The sequence below is a fragment of the Arabidopsis lyrata genome (genome assembly GCF_000004255.2).
Source record: "Arabidopsis lyrata subsp. lyrata unplaced genomic scaffold ARALYscaffold_8, whole genome shotgun sequence".
Lineage (NCBI taxonomy): Eukaryota > Viridiplantae > Streptophyta > Magnoliopsida > Brassicales > Brassicaceae > Arabidopsis > Arabidopsis lyrata.
In genome coordinates this window covers 6,184,652-6,209,492 of record NW_003302548.1, presented here as the reverse complement: position 1 = coordinate 6,209,492, position 24,841 = coordinate 6,184,652, and the positions used below count along the sequence as shown (strand labels likewise).

Below are 24,841 nucleotides of genomic sequence, written 5' to 3'. Positions count from 1 at the left end.
GTCTCTCATACCTGGCGGTATTGATGGGGCAGTCTCAAAGTGTGAATGCTCTGTTCTGTCTAAAATTTCATTAAAATCACCCATGATAATCCAAGCTTTATTATGAAACATTGGAGCATCGTGATGAATTTTAATGTCCTCCCATAACTCTTTCCTTTCTTCTACAATATTCGACGAGTACACAAATGAGACAAAGAACTCCTCCGTGTACTCTGCTACCAAGATTGAACAAGTACTCCGCTTTTGAAAACCGGAGTAACTCTTACATTGTTCTTCCACACAACCCAAATTTTTCCCAATCTATTGAATTCATAGTTCGTCATTGAAGACCAATCCCGAAACATTGATGAGATGATCCGAGGTGCTCTTCTCTCTTGAACTCGTGTCTCCAATAGACAACCAAACTGTAACAATTCTTTCTCTATCCAATCACGTACAATGGAATGTTTTTTTGATTTGTTGAAGCCACACACATTCCAAAAGAATCCCGACATTAATGTTGTTTGCGAGAGTTCCTTTTGCCCGAATTTCTAGGCAGAGTTGCCTTAGCTTTAAGAGTAGAGGAATCTTTTTGAACCCGCTGTTTTGATAATCTAGGGATAGAAGCCCTTACTTGACCTGTTGTCTCCAAAATATGCTCTTCTTTTTTTGAATTTTCGATTAAGTTGGTGTCATTTAAAGTGTCCTCTGCTTTTTCTTCCTCCTCCTGCTCACTAAGAACAGAGAACCGAGGCGTAGCTACAATCTCCACTTGACCATAAGTCAGAGATTTCTTATTTTTCTCATTACTTCTACTACCTTTTCCTGGGGAAACCTAGGAGCAACTGTCTTCCTGAGTTTCATTAAGACAGTCTGCCTTCGTTATCAGAATAGAGGGAGAAACTGTGCTCTGCTGCTTACACATTTGATTTACCTCAATTAAGGTTGGTTGAATAGCACCTGATGTTGACTGCACCTTTGAAGGAGAGACAATTTTTGTGAAATCACCTCTTCTGTGACCAGTTCGCCTTCTTCAAGCTCCACCACCTTATTTGTCACGACCTCCTCTGTAGCCACCTTTTTGAGTACGCAGGTCTCCTCCATATGGCCCCATTTTTTACAACGAGAGCATCTCGGGGGAAGCCATGGATAGGCAAACTCCACAGTCATTTGCGTATCCTGATCGAGTTTAAACCGAAAGGTTTTTGGTAATTCCTGTGATAAGTTAACCTCAGCTCAACAAAAATTTTTGCTTCTTCAAAGTTGCTACAGAGCTCCGTCTCAGTATATAAACGAATTGGATTTCCAACCGGACTAGAAAGAAAACCCAGTCCTTCCCAAGAGTACATAGAGTGAGGGACATTTTTCAATATCACCCACATTGGCATTGATTTGATCTCAGGCTGAGTTTCTTCAAGTATCAGAGACCACTTAGAGATAATCATTGGTAGGACTGCGATATTCCACATCCCTCTTCTCAGAATTCGCATACGAGTAGAGGGATAACGGATCCGGAACTTGACTGATGTTGAATTGTTTTCAAACACATCGACTTTTATAGATTTGTCTCCTAGGGTCCATATTTTGTTAACAATCACAAGCGACATGAGGAGCAGAGGAGGGAAATTGACCCACCAAAAAATCCTCCCAAAGAGGGACAGAGTCTGAGATAACCGAATTCGGAGCTTCAATGGTGGGAACACCATCAATGACTGAAACTTCAAAATCATGCTTTTTTAACGAAGGGCGTTTGGAGACTGCTGCAGCATAGGATTGTGGACTTGTTCGTGAGAAGTTGATGTGTCCCCTGGGGAAGACACTGAGTTCGCCGGCTTCGACATAGGAGAGATCGGCGGCTAGCCGCCTGAGAAACCCTACCGTGCAGAGAAGGTTTGGGAACCCTAATCGCACTTGGAGTCGCCTGTGAGCTGATGTGGACAATTATAGCTGCGTCGTTCTTAAGAAATCATATTCATCGGACCTAAAAATCAATTTGATCGAGCTACTTATGCCTATTTACGGGTTGGATTCAAAGATGGTCGGATCCCATCCTTTTCTCTCAACCCATATCGGATTGACGACAAGGCTTGGTCACTTCTTCCTATGATTGCCCAAACCTAAATTTTTTTTGTCGCCATCATAGAGGATGCATGAAGATCAAGAAAGCGTCGAGGAACAAAGAGTGGCGCTCAAGACTTTCTTTTTCCGCAATATATACTGTATATCCTTTTACGAAGAGTTACAATAACTAAACTTAACCATAAAATACATTTTCTCAAATGGTTATTATTATATAGATTTACATGTGTCAACCAAAATATACCTAAGACTTTTAAAAGAAATTTATGATCCTAATGTAACTATATCTCAATGCCGATCTATTTCGATTCCATAAATATATGATGGTGAAGTACAAGATTTGGAAGCTCCAATCAGTGTAACTACTTGTTTTCCATATCTTGTTGATTTTACTTAGCTTTTGGGTTGAATTTACTCAACTAATCTGATGGTATTTATGAATGCTCGTTGATTCTTTTGCTGGTCATATTTCAGGGATTTTATTCATTCTTTTCTCAAAAAGTGTTGGTAATGGAAAATCACCATTAGACACATATTTGGATGAGCATGTGTTAGATATGGTTACATTATTTAGAAGTTTGGATGGTGTGGCATATTGGAAAGACAATTCAAGCCGTTTAAAAGAGTTGGCATCGATGGCGTGTCATGCACTTAGCATTCCGATCACAACTATGGCATCAGAATTAGTCTTTAGCATCGGAAGCCGCGTTCTCATCAAATATAGAAGCTGTCTTTTACCAACAAATGTGCAAGCTCTTATATGTGCAAGAAATTGGTTTGGGGATTTCAAGAAATTGGTAAGTATTCTATGTTTTATTTTCATATTGTAGGTGATGAGGTCGAGTGTTTTGAGGAGAAAAGGAAAACACAATGTGATAGAGTTTGAGTTTGGGACATTGAGTTAGTACCAACATAGTTTGAGTTATCCTTTTGAGACTTTGAGTTTGTAACAACATAGTTTGAGTTATGTTTTTCAGATTTTAAATATGAGACTTTGAATTTGTAACAACACAGTTTGAGTTATGTTTTTCAGACTTTAAATATGAGACTTTGAATTTGTAACAACACAGTTTAAGACTTTTGTCAGGTTTTTGCAAGGGAAAACAAGAACAGAAAAAAAACGGGTTGACCATGGACATGGTCTTTATTGGGTTTGGGCGAGTTTTTGGACCATTGTACATTAAAGACCGACCATTATAGACCACAAACAAGAACGGTCCAAGTTGACAAGCCCAATTGGGTGTTGGACAACCCAATTGGGCGTTGGACAGCCCATTTGACACTTCTACTCTCATTCATCTTATGGTGACATTGAATAATACCAGATGAACTAGAATATTCGCTTTCGAAGTAAAAAAATGAAAATGACAATAAATTTCAATATCTCTAGTTTTTGCATGAAAAAACATTTTTTTCGCCCGATGTATGTTGATTGGTTACCACAAAATAATGCATAATCAACTGGTTGGTTGGATTTTTCACTAGATGTACCAACCATATGTTTTCTTGAGATGCTATTGATGTTTCTCCGTACTCAACTTTTATAGTTGAATTAATTGGTTGTATCTAGCTAAAATATCTGTCTATAATGCAATAATAAACATATGTCAAGTAGTTGATATGCAGCAGATTTGGTGATATCTGCATATTCAAAGTCATTTTTTACACAAAAAAATCATTAGTATATATTGTGCTTTTTTTGTACATGAGCAAACCACATCAAAATAAACATTCTTTGGATTTTACATAAAGCAAATCTGATTAAAGATATCTCAACCCGTTGGAACTCCACTTATTAGATGATTTCTTGAGCAATTCAGTTTAAGGATGTATTGCGTAGTCTTGCAGAGATAGATAAGAGTTACAAGAGTTTCTCATTTGATGTGGAGTGGAAAGAACAAAATTGATATGTGACCTCTTGAAACCTTTTGCTGAAATTACAAAGCTTATTTTTGGTTCGTCTTATCCGACATCAAACTTATATTTTATGCAAGTGTGGGCGATCATATGTTGGCTAAGAGATCATGAAGATTCTAGTGATAAGGTTATTCATGAAATGGTAGAGGATATGATCGAGAAATATGACAAGTATTGGGAAGATTTCAGCGAGATTCTTGCAATGGCTGCAGTTTTAATTTTAATCCAAGATTGAAATTCTCATTTCTAGAATATTGCTATAATTCTCTGGATCCATCAACCAGCACGTCAAACTTGGCTTTTGTGCGTAAGAAGATGGTTCAGGTTTTTGGAGCCTATAGAAGAAACACATGCAACGTTACCGCAACCACTTTTCCAAGCTTCACCAAAGGATATTCCATTTGGATATGATGTTAGTCTTATTTTCCTCTCGCCATACTCTTTTGAACATAAACTTTTGTTAAAAACTTAGTTAGCTTTTTGGGTTGAATTTACTTAAAAAGAGGTCTCTCCGGAAATTGTGTAGAAATGGAGCTGATCAATGCTTGTTGATTTTACTTAGCTTTTGGGTTGAATTTTCTCAATGAATGGATACGTGTTAGTTAGTTAGTTTCTGGAAATTCTTTAGAAATGGAGCTGAACTTGAATTCCAACTGTTTCCATACAGTTTTGAAACAAGTTTTCTCTAGTCTCAGATCCCTTCACACTATCTATGATTTTATCCAAAGCTCCACATATCACTTCTAAACCATCTTACACAATCAAATTTAGGATTTGTACCTCACATGAAAAAATTCTCCCCTGCAAACCAGATCTTTTTGTAACTTCCTCTTTAAAATGTCTTGCATAGTATCATTTGCATAAGCATTCTCTACAGTTAGAGTAGAAAATTTCTTTTCTATTTCCCAATCTTTCAACAGCTCAATAAGCTTCATTGCTATAATACTTGAGTATGTGGAGGCGCGAAAGCACAGAAAGATAAGATATTCGTTTTCAGAATCCCATCAACATCTATATAATGGGCTGTTAAGCAAATATAACTTTCAACAGTTAAAGCTCTCCAAAGATCTGTTGTTAAACAAATCCTATCCGGGATTATAGCTAAGACTTCCTTAAGCTTCTTTTTCTCTTTCTCATAAATTTTGAAGACATCAGAGGCTGCAGTATTTCTACTCCAAAATTCTATAGAAGGATTAGCATAAGTAAATGCTTCTCTAATTTTTTCATATTCGACAAACGAATATGGAAGATTATGTTGAATTAAAGCCACTGCAATCATTTCTCTAAAGACCATCATATCCAACTTTCTATAACTACTTCTAGGTGTACTTCCACGAGTCTTTCATATGACGATTCATGGTGTTAGTACCATTTTGACGCAGATTCAAGCAATAAGCCTTCTCACAATATTTGCATGTAACATCAGTTGTTCCATTAGGATATTTCTCTTCTTTTATGAAGTTTTCCAGCATTAGTACGAAGTATACTTGAACTCCTTGTACCTTTCTCAGCTGTCCCTGAAGAAGCGGTTTCATGAGGTAGTATCTGATTCTGCTCATTATCATCCTCCTGGATCATATCTTCATCTTCGAGATTAAAGTTGTCTTCATCAATCAAGTTTAGAGTATCAAAATCCATATTTCTGGAACAATTAAAGAGGAGCTAATTAGCAATCATCATGGTATATGAACGAATTTCAAGACAAACTTTACAATTTACACAATCGGAGAATGCTAATACGTTATGGTTCAGTCGATTCTACAAGGGATACATTAACACTATCTTTAACGCAAATCATTTCACATAAACCAGAATTCCATGTTCAATTCTAAAGCAAGACAAAGAATCAGAAGATAAGACAAACTCTAAGATAATGACTATTGAATATTTGAAAGATTGTTTCACCACTACAGGAAATGTGGGTATTAATAGCGTAAGAGCATAGCGTTTTGAATGTTTATGCTATAATAGAGTTTTGAAAAATTTTAGATAGCGTTTGGAGAAAGGCAAACGCTATGGTAGGTTGAGCGCGAAAAATATTTCAGAGTGGCGCTTAGTATTTGGTCTATGATAGCATAGATGTAAATTAAAACGTTATTATAGGTATAACCGGGAAACTAAAATTTTATTGGCTCCAAAAATTTTACTAAGTAACAAAATAATAAAAAAAACAAAGAAACAATAAGTTAAAAAAAAAAAAAAATTAGGGCTATCGATCCTTCTCACATCTTTCTTCTTTCTTTCCTCTTCTCACATCTTTCTTCTCTGTCTCGAGACTGATCCGTTCTTTCTCCCTGAAAGACCAAATATGAACACCAAATGAAACCCAATTAGTTTCTCTTCCACTATCGATCCCTAATTTTGTCTAATCCCTCTCAGATCTAAATCCCTCTTAGTCGAAATCTCTCTAGATCTCGATCGTATGTTTCTTAATCGTCACAGACATCAATCGAAATCAAATTGGTTAGTATATGTATGGGTGTTCGATATTCTCAATGATTTAGTTTTTATTCATGTTAGGGTTTCATCTGTTTTTGTTGTTTGAAGTAATTGGGTTTTGGATTGTTGTTTGTGTGATTTGAATCGTGTTTCTTTCTTCTTATGTGAGTTTGGGTGTTCGACTTTCAATTTGTGTTTTCGATTGATTTATGTCTGAGTTTAGATTCATTACAAGATAGTCTATTTACTAGATTCTTTACTAGATAATGCATGTATCGATTGATTTTTGTCATGAGTTTGGATAGTGTAGAAAAGTTTCTTGCTCTCATATAAAGATGCTAATTTGGTTTCCTAGCTCTTGTCTCTAGTTCTTACCGGTCGCTGCCACTGCTCTCATGATTATTGATGTCTCATGTATCTTTTTCTGATGTGTAGTTGGATTTGCGGATCTGTATGGATTTGAAGTACAAGAGGAATCCATATGCTTCAGACATTGAGTAACTTTAAGGACGGTGAAGTCGTGCTTCTCCAGGATATCTGCAGAAAGGCAAGTGATTGAAGAATAATACGAACAAAGCCTTGAGAGAATGTCATGATTATTTATTCTTTGTTTGGTTGTTCTGTTTCAGGTTGCGATTCATCTTATGGTTAACCAACTTCTTGGATCTTTTTATTTGTTGTTCAGGCACGAAAGGAAATCATAAGCAAGATAAACAAGACGATAGAGAAGCGGTTGCAGAACAAAGCAGCATCAGATACTGCTGGCGCTGGGAATGGTGTACTTGGAAGATTGCTTGAAGAAGAAAGCTTACCAAACGAATCCATGGCAGATTTTATCATCAATCTACTGTTTGCCGGAAATGAAACCACCGCGAAAACATCGTGCAAATGAGCAGGAAGAACATGATAGGCTCGCAGGTGGAATGCTAACATGGCAAGATTACAAGACAATGGACTTCACTCAATGCGTAAGTAAATCAAGATGCCCAAGAATGTTCTCTGCTTCTTATCACAGATGGTAAAAACCTTCACTAAACACTTTTCTTGATTTCTCAACAGGTAATAGATGAGACACTCAGGCTTGGGGGAATTGCAATCTGGCTAATGAGAGAGGCGAAAGAAGATGTCTCATACCAAGGTTCGTGATAGCGTCTTTGACTTTTGACATAAGTTTGATTTCTCTCTTTATTGTTAACAAGATAGTTTTTTTGGACGACGCTTACATGATGAGCAGAGAGCTATCGGAAGAGACTGGAAAGGAGTCAAGTGGACTTCCTTCACAACGTTGATCGCATCTTGGTACAGTTCGTTGGAACAAAAAGCTAAAACTTGTTGAGTTTTTATAGGAATTTGCTAATGAGTAAATCTGTTTTACAGGTTATGCGAGATGGAATGATTGTGCAGTCAGGAAGATACGACGAATTAGTGAGCTCCGGGTTAGATTTTGGAGAACTGGTAGCAGCGCACGAGACATCAATGGAGCAAGTTGAAGCTGGGTCGGCATCAGCCACTGCAGCAAATGTGCCAATGGCATCACCAAGAACACAGAGATTTTCAATAGAGTCTCCGCGTCTACCACCAACACCAAAATCTCCCAAAATACATAGAACTACTTCAATGGAGTCTCCAAGAATACTTAGAACTACTTCAATGGATTCTCCTCGTTTAGGTGAGCTAAATGATGAAAGCATCAAATCGTTTCTCGGCTCCAACATCCCAGAAGATGGATCAAGACTGATCAAAGAAGTCGATGATTTGGATGATGAAGCTTTTGATGATGATATTGTTTATGTTAGGGATGATTGTGAAGGTTTGTTAGTGGTAGATTGATAGGTATGTTTGTGGTTTTTGTAAACAATGAAATTTGAAATGGGTTACTAAACATTTTAATATTTATATAATTTGTATTAATTTTAATGGTATTTTTTTTTACAAATATTCGAAATTAATTTTTTTTTACAAATATTATATTTAAATTAAAAAATAATTCGTAATTATTTATTATTTTGAATAATTTAAAAACAAACTAATAACACAAAACATTTGCTATCTTTGCTATAGGTAAAATCTAATTAACGAGTTTTAATAACATCTTTATCACGCTATTATAAACATTAACAATTGCACAGAAGACAACGCTATCGTTGTATACTTAACTATTGCACAACGCAAAACCGCTATCAAAAGTGTCCGACTTTCTATAACGGGCGATGTCAGAGCGCTTAAGGAAACGCTATGGTAGGTGAATAATTGCGTTTTTCGGCCGCTATTAATACCCACATTTCCTGTAGTGCACAATCAAACAACGAAAAGCTATGAACACACAACTCCAGAACACGAGATCCAATTCGTAACAAAGATTCAAAACAGAGAATGCTAACAAGCTATTAACTCAATTCAAATCAAATTCGTGGAATTGAATCCATCGGAAACAAAGGGTAAGAAACAAAATCAGACCTTTCTAAGATCATCCTAAATAATCAAATCAACACGATATACACATTTCTAAGCTCATCTCCATATACTATAAATCAAGCTCAAACAAAAACCCACAAAAGCCTTATCTAATAAAGCAATAAACTTTGTAATCAAAGGGAAGAAAGATTGATACCCCTTTGCGAGAATTGGGAGAAAGAGCTAGCTCGCGTCTAATGACGACGTGTCCTTTGTTCAATCCAACGAACAAACCGGTCTTCACTTCTTGTAGAGAGTTGTAGGGACGAAGAATCCTGTGTGAATTGTTGGATAATTCCAACTAACTTGAGGAGCAAGTTATCTCCTTCTAGAAGATGCTAGAAGAGATACAAGAAAGGAAATCCAAGAAAGGAAATCAAGAGAAAAGGAAATACAAATAATGTCAAGTTGGACAAGATTGTAAGTCTTCCTATTCACAATAGGCAAAGAAGAAGTTTGGTTCTAGTATAAATAAGAGCCTTATGAATAACAAGAGAAGCAGCTCAGCAGGGGGAGCTCGAAAAGCTCAGAGGAGCTCGAGTAGCTCGTATAGCCGAAGTAGCTCAGAGGGTAGCTCAGAGGGTAGCTCAGAGGAGAGCTCGTGAGAGCAGCTCAGAGGGAGCTCGTGAAGGCAGCTCAGCAGGGGAGCTCGTGCAGCTCAAGAGGGGAGCTCGAGTAGCTCAAAGGAGAGAGCTCAAGAAGAGAGTCGAGACTCATGAGGAGTCGAGACACATGATAGTCGAGAAGGACCTCATGAGAGTCTAGAGGAAGAGACTCATATAGACTTAGGGGTAACTAAGTTCTGTATAGGATAAGAGTCTATGGTGAGTAGATCCATAAGACTAGATCAATGAGGTTTATGGAGAGTTGTTCCATAAGACCTAAAGAGAGAAGAAGAGACTTATGGAGAGTTGTTCCATAAGACCTAAGAGAGGACATTAGAGAGAAAGATTAAGGCTTTGGAGAGTTGTTCCAAAAGACCTTGAGAGATTTAGTTTTGAGAAGTTTCTAAATCAATAAAGAAAGGTTGTTCTTTAATCTCTTGTTCTCGTGTTACTGAATCACTCTCTGAATCATTCAGTAACTTAGTCAGGGTAACGTGTTCCTGATTTGAATTGGGCATCAGAGCAGTCAAGATAAGGTAATCTTGATTTGAATTGGTATCAGAGCAAGTAGGCTCTGAACTTTAATTGGTATCAGAGCATGTAGGCTCTGAACTTTAATTGGTATCAGAGCAAGTAGGCTTTGAACTTTAATTGGTATCAGAGCAAGTAGACTCTGGAAGAGACCTGTGGTATGGCAGAGCTTAGTTTGAAGACTCTGTACAAGTTTAGAACTTAGTTTGAAGACTCTGGACAAGACCTGTGGTGTGTCAGAGCTTAGTGTGAAGACTCTAGACAAGACCGGTGGTATGTGACTCGTAAGCAAGTATGGCAGGCGAAAATCCACAACCACGAACCAAGATCATTCATATTGTAGCATCCCTGGAGCAAGTTCTTGACCTAAAGCGGATGGGGTTTGAAGACATTGTTGGGAGGTTACTAGAGTATGAAGAACGTATTGGGTAAGAAACCCAAAGTGAAGACCAAGGACCTCAAACCCTAAGCGTGGAGGCTACGGGAAGTTTCGAGCAGGAAACAGAGGTGGTTATAACAAGAAGACGTTATAACAAAGGAAGCTATAACTACGGGGGTTATGGTAGAGGAAGATTTGGAGGTGACAGTTCCGGCAGAGGCATGGGACAAGGAAGGTCCATCTTGCAATCTCAAGGAGAAGTAACCGGTGATCACAACCAAAAGCAGAATTTATCCAAAGTGATGCGACAAGGCTGGTCAGCATCAAGTTGTTTGGAGTAAGCAAGCCGACATGTCTGCAAGCCGAAGGACTTGCTGAGGGACGTGCTGAAGGACTCGTTGAAGGACTCACTGAAGGACTGACTGAATGAATTGCTAATGAATCTACAAGGACATGGCATGCTCGGTTAGGTCATATAAGTTTTTGGAATTGATTCACGGAGAAGATGTTGGAGAAGGACATGAAGAAGATGATGTCATGGAGGATATCACTCAAGACAACCACGAGGATGAGGTTGGTGAAGTAGTTCAAGGAGTACCACAGCTGACAAAGTCTGGTCGACAAGTGAATCAGCCGCAGTACCTTGAAGACTATGTTATGAAGTCCGAAACAGTTTCCGGTTTGTTCCAGAAAACTTATGATGAAAGTGAGAGACGAGCCAAGATCAACAAGAACAGGTGGTTCCTTGTTGACATATCGATTGAAGTTTTTGATCGGTACAAAAGGTTTGAAGAGTGTGTAGAGAAGCAAGCCGGCTTATCCATAAAAACCTTTCGCACCGATAGAGGAGGAGAGTTTATGGAGCTCAATCGATTACGCATAGAGGAGGAGTCTCTATGCATTTAATGAAGATTCGATGTTGCATAGAGGAGGAGTCTCTAAGCATCTAATGAAGATTCGAGGTTGCATGGAGGAGGAGTCTCTAGGAACCTAATGAAGATTCTGAATGATATGTGGGGAGGAGCCGTACGTCAATCAGAGATCACATGACCACATCTCAAGATGGTAGATGATTGGTCAAGAAGTGTGATCACGAGGCCGCATCTCAAGAAGGTAGATGATTGGTCAATATTGGAGCCAAGCCGGGTTCTAATGATGCTAGAATCAAGTCGGATTCTAGAGATGCTAGAACCAAGTCGGGGTCTAGAGAATATCAAACCAAGTCGGGTTATGATATTTGGGTACTCTGTACTAATCGTTGAAGTAGTACAGGAAGTAATACAGGAAGTCATTCAAGGAGCAGAACAAGAGGTATATGCTCAAGGAATACTTGCCATTGAAGTAATACTTGAAGTAGTACACGAAGTTATTCAAGGAGCAGAACAAGAGGAATATGCTCAAGGAATACTTGTGGATACTAAGATGGAGTCAAATTTGAAGATGTAAAATTTGAAGATCTCAAAAGCTGAGGAGGAGCAAGAGATCGTATCTCAACAAAGGTTGAAGTTGAGAATGTTCAAGGTGTGGAGCAGAAGGCGGACACACTTACTAAGGCATTGGCGAGAATCAAGCTTCCCGGAATTCAAGTTGGAATTAAGGGGGAGAATGTTGGATAATTCCAACTAACTTGAGAAGCAAGTTATCTCCTTCTAGAAGATGCTAGAAGAGATACAAGAAAGGAAATCCAAGAAACGAAATCAAGAGAAAAGGAAATACAAATAATGTCAAGTTGGACAAGATTTGTAAGTCTTCCTATTCACAATAGGCAAAGAAGAAGCTTGGTTCTAGTATAAATAAGACCCTTATGAAGAACAAGAGAAGCAGCTCAGCAGGGGGAGCTCGAACAGCTCAGAGGAGCTCGAGTAGCTCGTATAGCCGAAGTAGCTCAGAGGGTAGCTAAGAGGAGAGCTCGTGAGAGCAGCTCAGAGGGAGCTCGTGAAGGCAGCTCAGCAGGGGAGCTCGTGCAGCTCAAGAGGGGAGCTCGAGTAGCTCAAAGGAGAGAGCTCAAGAAGAGAGTCGAGACTCATGAGGAGTCGAGGCACATGATAGTCGAGAAGGACCTCATGAGAGTCTAGAGGAAGAGACTCATATAGACTTAGGGGTAGCTAAGTTCTATATAGGAGAAGAGTCTATGGTGAGTAGATCCATAAGACTAGATCAATGAGGTTTATGGAGAGTTGTTCCATAAGACCTAAAGAGAGAAGAAGAGGCTTATGGAGAGTTGTTCCATAAGACCTAAGAGAGGACATTAGAGAGAAAGATTAAGGCTTTGGAGAGTTGTTCCAAAAGACCTTGAGAGATTTAGTTTTGAGAAGTTTCTAAATCAATAAAGAAATGTTGTTCTTTAATCTCTTGTTCTCGTGTTGCTTAATCACTTTCTGAATCATTCAGTAACTTAGTCAGGGTAACGTGTTCCTGATTTGAATTGGGCATCAGAGCAGTCAAGATAAGGTGATCTTGATTTGAATTGGTATCAGAGCAAGTAGGCTCTGAACTTTAATTGGTATCAGAGCAAGTAGGCTCTGAACTTTATGAATGGCTCGTGGTTTGATGGGAAGCTGTAGTAAACTAACCGGTTTGGTTGAATAAACTGGAGAGACATCGTTTGATTCTCTTTAGACTTAGTCTTTAATTTCTCGTTCTTTCTAGTTTCACTGATCTTGCCTATCAACCCTCAATTTACTCGATATGGAAGGAACAAAATTCCCGGTTACATTCAGCCATATATGTCAAATCCTCTTTCCGCGATTATTATAGGAATTCAGCAAACAAGATGGTTTCGCCACGATCCATTGTCTTGTGCTCAAAGAAACACTCCGTCTACGGTATCTTAAACTGTTCAATTAGGTTGCTTTTCTAGTCGGGTGTTGAATGGATCAATGTTAGGCCTATATATTAAGGCCTTGAATGATTGGTAGGTATGATGCGGACCGGAGTAAAGTCGGACTACTCTGGGCTTAATTTACCATTCAACAAATCGAATTAGTATGCAACACTCCAGACTAAAAAAACTTCATACTAGTTTATACTCGAAAGAAAACTCTATACCGTGTTAATTCCACTTTTGATCCGGCTTATTCAGTCTACTCCTTACAAGCTTTATACCAAGTTACCAACTTCATACCAATAGTAGAAATCAGACCAAAATATAATTTTTAAATTAGTTTGATCCGAGTACTTACTTCTCATTGGTTAAATTTGTATTTTTTTGTACTCTTTAAAAATGTGTACATATATATGATCATTCCCAATTGTAAAAACTCACCCAAAAAAAAAATCATTCATTCCCAATGGAAATTGATGATTAGGGTGCTAGGTGGTTAGTTAGGCTTGAAATTAATGCATATTAGTCTTGTGATTACCAATGGAAATTGATGTTAATTGCTTGATTAGTGTAGACTGTAGAGTTAGTACCATGGAAGTGGACTAGTTTACATTAGTGTTCTAAGACTAAAGGATTAGCATTGTTAGATTGATAGAGCATCTTGATTGATTATTAATCACTAGAATCAATAATCTAAACCCGAAGACTCGCTTTCTATTTATAGACTTGAACCGCTTTGCTTATTTCTCGCTTGTTTGATTTTGAATCTTGTTAGTCTTTTCTTTTGCATATTGATTTCTTTTGTCTTGTTTTGCATTGTTTAGTTAAAATTGCATTGTTGGTCAAATTTAGAAAACCAAAATCATCTATTTTGCTTAGATTAAGTAAATGTGTGCATTCCTAGTGTGTTGGTTCATTACTCTTTGAGCTTCGATAAGTAATTGGGTAAAAACACTACATCAAATGTTAATCCAACTTGTACGTTCATTATCAGATTTAGATTAAATAATTTCATTTAAATTGAATTGATATCATTGATTACATATTTTAAAGTAGGTGACGTAACTTGGTGTGTTTAATTTCACGTGTCGAATTTATATGGTTAGGGTTATGTGTAATTGCTATATTAATGTATAATGATATACTTTTTGTTTGTTGTGACCTTCAAACATATCTTTTAGATTTCCATTACATCGAAAAGTAAGACAGTTTTAAGAAAAATTAGAGAATTCAAAACTCAAATTTCAAGATGTTACAAAACAAAATGAGTTTACCCTCTCCACTAGATGTTAATTAATTTCACCTTTTAATTATTTTAATCATTATGATTATTACTCCAAGGTATTTAATTTGATAAGCACAAGTGTCCATGAGGAACGAAACCCGAAGCTCTGAAGGAAGTCAAGGTCGCTGTTGGCCTTACGTAACAAAGCTACCGATCAAGACCAAAGATCATATCTTCTTTTTTATAATAAAAATATGCATTCACATATCAATAAACGAAGAAAAAATATATATTCCATGAGCATGATATTATTTTCTACTACACATTTTGTTGACCCATTATTCAATAAAATCAAATAATTTACTAAAACTATAGATTTTACTTCTGTGGAACAAGTAAAAAAAACACAATTGACCATGTTACAAAAAAAACTCTCCATATATACCAGAGTGGGAGCAGTAGAGCATACCAAAAGAGGAAAGAGGCAGCAGAAACTTTTTAGTTACCAGAGAATCTTTTCCAATTTATATTAAAGGGTGATAATGGAAGATTGAGATGTTTTTTTGAAGATTGCAACAGCAAAAAATTTTTATCTCTACTTGAACTTGTACTCCCTTCTCATCCACTACAACAATACTTACTACTTAAATCGATTTTCTTGATTATACATATCAAAAAACTCATAGAAGATTCTTGCAAGAAGTTCATATATGATGATAATATGATTCTTCCAAAGCTCATATGATCAAAACAAGTTAAATATATTATGTTAAACCTGGTAATCTAAGCTTATTTGTTGTAGCTCTCCAAGTTAGGCAATTAGCACTTGAGAAGGGTTAAATCGCTAGACGGTTCCGCATAGTCCATCCCCCAACTCGGCCGCCCCAATGTGAATTCCAAATTGAGATGAATATTGGTCGCCTCTTTCTCCTCATTTTCCTATTTTCAAAAGATTACACATTTTAGGACCATAAGGAAGTGTACCATTGTTACCATTCGGTTCCGGGTTTCCATGCAATCAATAATGTACCTTAGTGTGTTGAGTTGTTCCCAAATGAGGATCTGCTTGTGTAGATATGCTCCTAGGTACTCCCTTTGTGGATGACCATGGAGCTCTGTTCAAATTTTAATAATAACACATTTGAGAATTCTAGTTATAACTCATATTGTTGGACCCTATAAGTCCTTGTTATTTAGTAGTTATACCATTCATTTGTACATACAAAAAATATTATATTTGGACCTACTTCTATATCATCATCAATTAATGTAAATATACAAATTAACTAAGAAAATTTAAATCTTTTCTATTTAGAATAAAACCAAAAAGACCTTAACGGATTTAATGAGAGATGGAAAGTACATTCACATAAGCCCTAGGAGAGGGTCATATTCATCAAAATTCACACAGAACTAAGACAAAAAGAGACTAAATGCAAAGTTTTACAAAAAGAAAAAAAGTAATTAATTAAAAAGTAACCTTTGGGTCTTTTGCACAGTTGATGAGTTTGGCGAATTTGTGTCAGTTCCTTCATCAGCTTCTTCATTATTATTATTGTCCTCTATCCTCTGCTCTGCCTCTTTCTCTACCTTTCCTTCTCCTGTTTATTCCCAAGAATAAAAAGACAAATTTTATATTAAAAAAAATTGAAATTCTATATACATTTATATCCAATAGGAATACAAAAATCAGTGAACAGTTTGAATGCATACCTGATGATCCTTTATCAGTGCATTTCACTGTTCTATACATCTGCATTAACAATCACACATTCTTGGAAAATCAAACACAAAGGAAGAAAAAATAAAATAAATGTTTGGCTAAGCTTATTTCAACTATGCAATCATGTGTTATATAGTGGCCCAAAATAGATACAGTTTTATAAATATTTTCATACACCTATATGCATATGTGTGTGCATTCTTACGAGATTCCATTAATATTTTTTAGAAATTTTTTTTAAAAGAAAGAAAATAATTAGAAATGGACCTGCAAATGACTCTTGACATGAGCTAGGGTTAGATCCTTCACATTCATCAACTCCAACACTGATTTAGGCGTTGCTCCTGAGACCAACCAATACACGACAAATCTTAACACTTTCGTTTCAAAACGTTACTTAAGACATAAATCTTGGTTATGTCTTTCTTAATTATTTTTTTTGGTTAGAAAAGGAAAATGTAAGCGGACAATACATACTTTCATGGCCGCCAAGAAGTTGAACAGCATGGACGAAATGAGCATGAAGAGTAGAAGTCCATCTCATTCTTGGAGCTCTAATGCTTCGTTTAAGACCCACCATTGATGATGAGCTTCTCTTGAAATCTCGGCCATAGATTTGGGGTTGGAACATGTTTGAGTTCCTTTGATGATGATGATGTTCAAAGCCTAAGCTCAAGAGAGGTTTGTTGAAGAAGTTGTTCTCATGGCTTAACTCACTGAGGCTGCTTCCGGAGTCACTGCTTGTGGAGCTCCGGTCACCGCCGTGAAGAGGTTTTCCGGCGTGAGAGTTAGGAAGACTGATTTGAAGAGACAGATCTGGGATTGAGTTTAAAGCTCTCATAGTGTTTCTTGAATCTAACATCATCATCTCACTATTTTCTTTATAATCCTTGTCTATTTAAATAGTGGAGATCAAGAATGTGTGGAAAGAGAAAAAGAGAAAGAGAGAGAGGTCTGCAGAAACAACACTTTTACTTAGGGAGAAAAAAAAGAAAAGGAAAGAAGTGGGTATTTATTTCTCAATCCTTGTCATTATTTTATTAAATAATATTTTACTTTCTTTTTTATTTATTTAATATTTGAAAATATATATTTTCAACAAAACAATTTTCTACAATACCTTAACCATTATTCTGAGAACTATTTAGTGCACTCTTATCGTAGATTCGTAGTACTACAAAATGTTAGTCCCCACGTAGAAAAACATTGTAACTTTTTAGTTTACTTACTAAGAAACTACGGGGGTGTTATTGGTTTATTAATTTGTAAATCCATATAGAATTTGAAAATTTTTATTAATTATGAAATCAAGATATATAGATTTTGAAATAACATGTGTTTACCCATGGATTTGAATCCTTCTATTTTTCTCTTTCAATTCCATTCAATTCCATTTAAAACATAATTTGGATTCTCAAATCCAAAAACAAATGACTAAACGAATAACATATGATTTTAACTAGTATTTATAAATCATAGAACCAATAACACATGAATTTAATTAGGATTTTAAAATCAATGATTGAATAACAAATGATTTTTGTTTGGATTTCTAATTCCATATAAATCCATGAACCAATAACCCCTCCTACAATCTATGTAATAACCAAATTTAAATTAAAAAAAATAGAAATGAGGAATTATTTACATATACCAATTACCAAAGCTTGTTGTCAAAACTCAAAAAAAAAAAAAAAAAAAGCCTTAATTGTTTACTTGATGTTTGATTATTAGACAATATTTCTTAGAAAGAAATTTAATATCTACCAATATTGTCGAGATGTAGGAATTGTTCATATTGAATGTCATACACTTGTAAAACGTTCTGTGTTTTCTATCGTTTTCGTAATATTTTTATTTATTTATACTTTTTTCCGGTTTAGCAATCCTCAAGGTTTCACAAAAAAAAAAAAAATGGCAATCCTAAAGAAAATGAAGTAAAAAAATTTTGATTCCCGGCCCGACTCGATTATTAGGGATTGAATTCTCAACTTTCATCAAAAACTAACAAAGCATTTAAAAGGAAGAAAGGAAAAAGAGAGAGTGCTTATATTTCAATATAGTTGGAATTGTTCCAAAAAGCTAAATGAAATGCACTTGGCGAAAACAATTAATAAATAATTTATTTTTGCCCCAAGAATAATAATTTAAGAAACAACAAAAGAGTAAAAAAGTTGGAAGACTTATGACAACGTAGATCTGATTAGTGGTTAAAAAGGTGAAAACAAGCACAGAGAGAAAGACTGAATGTGATAATTAGATAATGAGTACCCTATGATTTGCATGTTTACTATTTTTAATAAATAAAATAAAACACTTTAAATTTCCAATGCAAGAAAATAGGCTTTTAATTAAAAGGTCTCTGCCTCTTAGGGTTCGATGGAGAAAAGTAAACAACAGAGTTTGTATTTAAAATTTTACTGCAAAACCTTCAAAGCCTCAGATTTGAAAAGTTGACTGAGAAAGCAACTGCGGTTTTATCATGAGGATTCTTGTTTGAACAACAAAGTCGCTCCAAAAGGAAAATTGGTTTTTTTTTTTTGAGAATTGAAGAGAGATAAAGACAACTAATTACTCTCAATCGTATTAATTGCATTCTATACAATTACTTTATATTTTACAGTATTTAGTTTTCATGCCATATCTCTTGGGTCTTGGCCATTAAAAGAACAATCGTACGATCCAAATATTTTGGTTTTTTTTTCCGACAATATTCTTGTTTACATAAGCATCTTATTGTTGTGTTTTGTAAAAAGAAAAATTTATTGTAGACTTTGTTAAAAAAAAACAGACAAAGGATACATACCTAAGATTCCCATTGATATGTATTCTTTTTTTTAATGTATTATTTTCTTTATATCAATAAGTATATGATTCAAAACAAAATATACTCTTAAATCTACATAGATCAACAAAACCAATGTATAAAACATAAGAAATATTTGTTTTTGTACAATCAATGCAAACTTCACATACACACACACACACACAAAAGAAAAGAAACCACCCGTTTTTTTTTTGTAGTGACGAATAATAATACTATTACTATTCAATACATTTGAAAATACTTAGTTAAGAATATAGAGCAATAAAATTCGATGTGTACTATTGTAGACTTATAGTATATACATATACAAGTTACATGTCTCAAGGCGCGAGATTAATGGTTTGGCATCGAAAAAGCCGAAGTGGTAATATACGATGGAATATTTGGAAAGATAATTTGCTCTGTTATTGATTGATGGAGACATCTTTAAATTTCTCTTCTTTCATTTTTAATTGATTAATTTCTCTCTGCTTCCTTTTGTTTGTTTGTTCTCTGTTCTTTGTTGACACTCTCAAGGCTCCTTTTTAGGTAAAATTTCTGGAACTCTCAAGGCTCTTGCTACTCCTTGCTTGCTATTGAAAACAAGAATATATTGTACTTATTGTATAAATGATTTTCTATATTATATTAGATTTTTGTTTTTGCAAATTGACAAACTAAATATTTCGTAGTATTATACTAATATAGTTAAATAATAATAATAAACGATATTCTACATTCAAAAAGCTAGGATTGGTAGCCATGTGACACTGGCTACTGTTGACTATGAGTATATATGTAACATGTTCTAAGATGATTTGAATCAAAAACATATAAATTAATAAATAAATATTATATATATGAATTATAACTCTAGAAATTTTTCCAATTTCTATCTGTCTAACAGGTGTAAGATTATAACCATGAGCTGTCATTTTATTTCATAGATTCATTGGGTATTAATTATGTTTGATCGAGATTTCCACGGGTTTATTAGAAAAATAGGATGCATCAATTAATGTGTACCATAACTACAAGTGTTATTTTTCTACCATTGCAACAAACTAAATTTAATTAATCATACATACTACCAAGATTTCCCATGGAGAGATTGAAACCATGCATTAATAATAAAATGTGTACCCATGTGGTGTGTAATATAGTCAAATGTCCTTTTTGATATTTATTTTGTTTCTTCTCGCATTTTACTATAAATTATACATGAATTGGAGAATGCAAATATTCTATTTTTTAGAAAGATTTCTATCATTCCCACGTACGTCACCGAGCTCATACATATCTTGTGCAAAACCCCGCAGACATATTATAGAATACTCTTTCTTTTCTAAATTATAAGATGTTTTTGTTAAAAGTACAAAGATTAAAAAATAATAAATGTTTATTTATTTATAAAAATTTAACCAATTAAAAAAACAGCAGAATTCAAAAGACCATAAATAAACTAAATAACATAAATTATGCATAAAAATCTGAGAAAAGTTTATACTATGGAGCAAGAAAAAAGTCTTAAACATTATATAATTTAGAACAGAGGGAGTAACATTTTACATTCACAAAACTCCAAATTTTTTGTTTAGTATTTATAACTCTAGTGGTCTAGTGTGATCTCGTTAGATGCACAATCTTTCTATTACAGCAGAAATCACATTAAACATACTCTACAAAATAATATAGATTTTAAGGTATTGTTGGTCAAAGTTTATTCTACTCCGCATCCTCAGATCTTACCCTCAAAGGGTTTGAAGATTTGGATTGAGCCTCATGTTCTAACAGTCGACGCTCTACAACTAGTTTCACTATGTTTGTTGGTGATTTCTTAATATCCTGGAAGTCTAAGAAGTAACATGTTATCACTAAATCATCTGCAAAGGTTTAATATAGAGCATTAGCTCTTGCTACTTGTGAACTAGTCTAGCTACAAACTTTACTGATCTTTCTAAAGGCTACTTCATCAGTTCATGTCTTGTATTCAAATTTATATCGCCACCACTCATGTCTTTCACGAGAAGATGAAGCATATCGAAATTGACTGTCATATTGTTAGGGAGAAACTGGATAATGGACAGCTCTAATTGCTTCATGAGCATACTGACGATCAGATGGTTGACATTTTAACTAAACATTTGTTCCTATATCAGTTTAAACATCTTAAGTCCAAGATGATCATTTTCAATATCTTCGTAAACTCATTTTGAAGGGGCCTATCAAATTATGTTTCTCGGTTTTGTTGGTTTATTCTTTCGTTTTAACTTAACCTTGTATAGCTCTAGTATATAAACGTTGTACAAACATTTTACAAAATAATGAGAAAATATCTTTGATAAGAATCTCTAACAAACTCTCTCTTTTTCGTCAATCGTAATATACATATCAAGATTACCCATGTGGTGTGTAAATATAGTCAAATGTTCTTTTTGATATTTTATTTTGTTTCTTCTCGTATATTCTATTACAAATTATACATGAACTGCAAAATGCAAATATTCCATTTCTTACAATGATTTCTATCATTCCCACGTACGTCATCGAGCTCATACATATCTTGTGCAAACTTCACTTATTATAAAATAACATTTTACATTCACAAAACTTCAAATTTTTTGTTTAGTATTTATAATTCTAGTGGTCTAGTGTGATCTCGTTAGATGCACACTCTTTTTATTACAGCGGAATTCACATTAAACATACTCTACAAAGTAATATAGATTTCAGCTTCCAATCTCCCACCTACGAAAATATATCTAACAGTTTCCACAATTGATGTTCAATCATCTTTTTCCACATTGAAATTAAGTATAAAAACGTTTAAAAAAATAAAAATAATCTCCTTAAGAGCCACATGAAACCGAGAACTGCCTTTATCGCTAGAGGACTAATATATATTAAACATCAAATATAACGCGAACGGTTCACGGATATATAGTTAACAATTTATTGATTAAGAAAAAAAAGAGAAGACTACTAATAATCTTGTCATGGAATGGAAACAAAATAAAAGATTCCACACGTCCTGTATTATAGCTTGGCACACGTACGTAGCAAATATGGACCAACCTGTACACGTGCTTGGACCTATCGAATATTATTCGGTTGATTAAGACTTTCAAAATAATAATTTACATATTGTGATTACAAAAAGATTAAGAAAATGAGAAGCCAACAAGAAGGGTTGTTATTAGAAGTAAGAGAGTAATTAAGAGTGTTAGGTTGGCTGTCACAGACCCACATTCTCTTCTTTTCCTTCCATTTCTACTATCCTCTACTTCCCACGCGCTTCACAATTCAAAACACACTTATTTAGAGAGAAATTTACATTATTTTGACCTAAGAAATAAAGTAATCTAATTATTTTATTAATTATATTTATATATATTATGATACATCATACATATGAAAAATCAGGTGACTATATGAATTTCAAGTAAATATATAGTGTAAAAATATAGTTTGTTTATAAGTATTTATGACTTTTCATAACTATACATATGTCCACATTCAAATAATTTAAAGCTAGAAAAATAAACTAGTTGCCTATAACTAAAAATATGTAAATTTATAATCCTTTTGAATTGCCGAACTGTTGAATTACATGGACTCTTCAGACTAGACAACTTTACGATAATTTTCACCATGTGGAACTTTGGCACTACCAATCCTATAACCATGTTATTTCCGCAAGATATTGCTATATGTTTAGTGTTGCCGACTTGCGTGTGAGCCCCAAAGATTCTCGATGTGAAATACAAGTGTACAACCCCACTGATCTGAATCAACAGTTCACGAAACAATAAATTTAATCTCGAACATTTTCTAATAAATAAATATGTATATATGAAATAAATAGATTTACACATTTATAAGAATGTAATTAACAATAGCAGAGTTAAATTAAACAGTCACATATATATGGTTGCAAATACATTCTTTTTTTTTTTTTTTTTTTTTTTTTTGCAAATACATTCATATTAAACTATATAAGATATTTTGTTAAAAAGATATAATAAGGGTAATAGTAATACACATTGTAACATCAATAATATAATAGTAAATTGAACAACAATACTATATAGTAGTAAAATTAAATAATTAAATAGTGAAATCATTAATTACAAAATGTTGATAGAGAGGAGAGGACAGGGGATGGCGTTCTATTCAACGTGTAGCATTTTGTCGTGGCACGTAGATGCTGCATGAGAGCCCCAATATTCCCTCCTCATTAATTTTTCTTAAATATTATATTAAAAATGTAATGTTACATCTATATATAACCTATAGTATTAATGTTACCATTTTAATGTGTTTGACGTTTTATATTTTGTTTGGAAGAAGCTGTCGAGCCCCCCACATTACTCGGCGCCAACATGGCCTCTCCTCTCACGTGACATTTATTTATAATTTTGGGTTGCTTAATAAGTTAATTTCCATTTTCCGACATCTACATATGCCTCTTGTTTATCCCACACGCACTCTATCATAACATCATAATTGCCGGAGCCTTCTTTGAAATTAAATAATCATTGAAATCGATTAGATCAACTTTAGCTATGCTCTAACTATTAGCATTTGCACCCTTACCGGATACTAGATCAGCTAAACCAACCGGATATCAAATCGGCTAAACCACATGTATTACGATTTAATCTAGTCTAATTAGTTTAACCAAATTATATGAATTCTGAACTTACGTACATATGAAACCCAATAATTATAGTATTACGATCTTGGATGGTTCTCTATGATATTTTGTATTGAACTATATCAAATCTGTTTTAGTTTTCCGTTGGTCCGTTGTACCTATTTTTGGTATTGTTTTCAAAGTAGTGCAATCAGCTACCTCAATTTTTCACAATAATCAATATAAAGTTTTTTTTCCTTAGTTTATATATAGTTGGAATCATAATATATATATTATTTCTTTTTTTTTTTCATTGCTAGCTATTTACTCCACATTAATATTATTTATTGGTTGATAAACTCAATTTACTTTAAGATTGGACTAACTATTTGCTCTGTAGTCGTTTAAAAAAGAAAACTCTATTATTTTTTTTCTGATCTATTGAATAGTAAGACTTGAGAGTGATGATCGATATTATTTTGCACTAACTCCACGACAATAAAAATTATTAGTTGACCAACGAGGCAACGAATAATTTATACTACAACGTTAGAAGATAATGATGTTGTATATATTAGTGAAGGTGTCCTTATACAAAATAAGACAAAGCCTCTTCTCTATCTCGTTTACGAAGCCTTTGCATATAAATATAAGGAAACTTGGTTTTACTAATTACGAAAAGTGTTAAAAGAAAAGGAAAAAGCCTAATTCTGTTTTAGCTATTAAGTAACAGATTATTAAATTGGATTAAGAAGCAAGGGTCAGCGCCTAATGCGCTCTAGATTCTTTGGGAAATGTGATAAGCTTAACCTCTTATATTATAAAAATCAAATAAGTAATACACTAATACTAGTGATAATATTTAATAATTTACCATTGAAATTGGTACTAATCGAATAATTCCCTTTTGATCTGCTTGGATTTATCGAAAAAGGCGTGTGTAATAATATCCAGTCAATAACATATCTCTCTCTCTCGTTCGCATTTGTTCTTTATTCCATATTCCATGTGTTTGTCTTGTCACAGTTCGAGCTCTTCTTGCATTTTAAATTTGTTGTTTCTTTTGCAATTTTCTAAAAGAAATTGTTTAAATTAATGCATTGGAGAAATGTACGGGCACCTTGTCTACAATATGCAACTGGAATTTTAGTTGGCTAAACATTTTTTTAATGCGGCTTTTGTTTGTTTACTAATTTGTATAGGACTTTTTTTTTTTAAGTGAACTAAATATCACTCATTTAATC

At 34.4% G+C, this 24,841-nt stretch overlaps 2 protein-coding genes and 2 long non-coding RNA genes across 4 annotated transcripts; 2 read left to right on the top strand and 2 right to left on the bottom strand.

The window, feature by feature from the left end:
- Positions 1-4,691: 4,691 nt before the first annotated feature.
- On the bottom strand, positions 4,692-9,317 carry LOC110227647. Its single transcript, XR_002331332.1, has 2 exons — positions 9,026-9,317; positions 4,692-5,617 (listed from the first exon to the last, which is right to left on the bottom strand). It is a non-coding gene; the product is annotated as an uncharacterized LOC110227647 (long non-coding RNA).
- LOC110227648 lies at positions 6,263-7,566 on the top strand. The gene is made up of 3 exons (XR_002331334.1): positions 6,263-6,438; positions 6,850-7,382; positions 7,474-7,566. It is a non-coding gene; the product is annotated as an uncharacterized LOC110227648 (long non-coding RNA).
- Positions 9,318-10,559: 1,242 nt separating the features above from the next.
- On the top strand, positions 10,560-11,404 carry LOC110227645. The gene has a single exon (XM_021022586.1). The coding sequence runs from the start codon at positions 10,837-10,839 to the stop codon at positions 11,287-11,289; it is 453 nt and encodes a 150-aa protein (XP_020878245.1). The 5' UTR covers positions 10,560-10,836; the 3' UTR covers positions 11,290-11,404.
- Positions 11,405-15,012: 3,608 nt separating this feature from the next.
- LOC9299834 (probable transcription factor KAN4) lies at positions 15,013-17,182 on the bottom strand. Its single transcript, XM_002863712.2, has 6 exons — positions 16,633-17,182; positions 16,423-16,499; positions 16,146-16,185; positions 15,913-16,033; positions 15,463-15,547; positions 15,013-15,371 (listed from the first exon to the last, which is right to left on the bottom strand). The coding sequence occupies exons 1-6, from the start codon at positions 17,021-17,023 to the stop codon at positions 15,252-15,254; spliced, it is 834 nt and encodes a 277-aa protein (XP_002863758.1). The 5' UTR covers positions 17,024-17,182; the 3' UTR covers positions 15,013-15,251.
- Positions 17,183-24,841: the final 7,659 nt, after the last annotated feature.

Excerpts from the sequence above, each read along its gene's own strand:
- LOC9299834 (XM_002863712.2), bottom strand. The coding sequence starts at position 17,023 with ATGATGATGTTAGATTCAAGAAACACTATGAGAGCTTTAAACTCAATC. Across the intron at positions 16,034-16,145 it reads CACTGATAAAGGATCATCAG|GAGAAGGAAAGGTAGAGAAA; the intron begins GTATGCATTCAA and ends GGGAATAAACAG. Across the intron at positions 15,548-15,912 it reads ACTGTGCAAAAGACCCAAAG|AGCTCCATGGTCATCCACAA; the intron begins GTTACTTTTTAA and ends AAATTTGAACAG.
- LOC110227645 (XM_021022586.1), top strand. The coding sequence starts at position 10,837 with ATGGCATGCTCGGTTAGGTCATATAAGTTTTTGGAATTGATTCACGGA.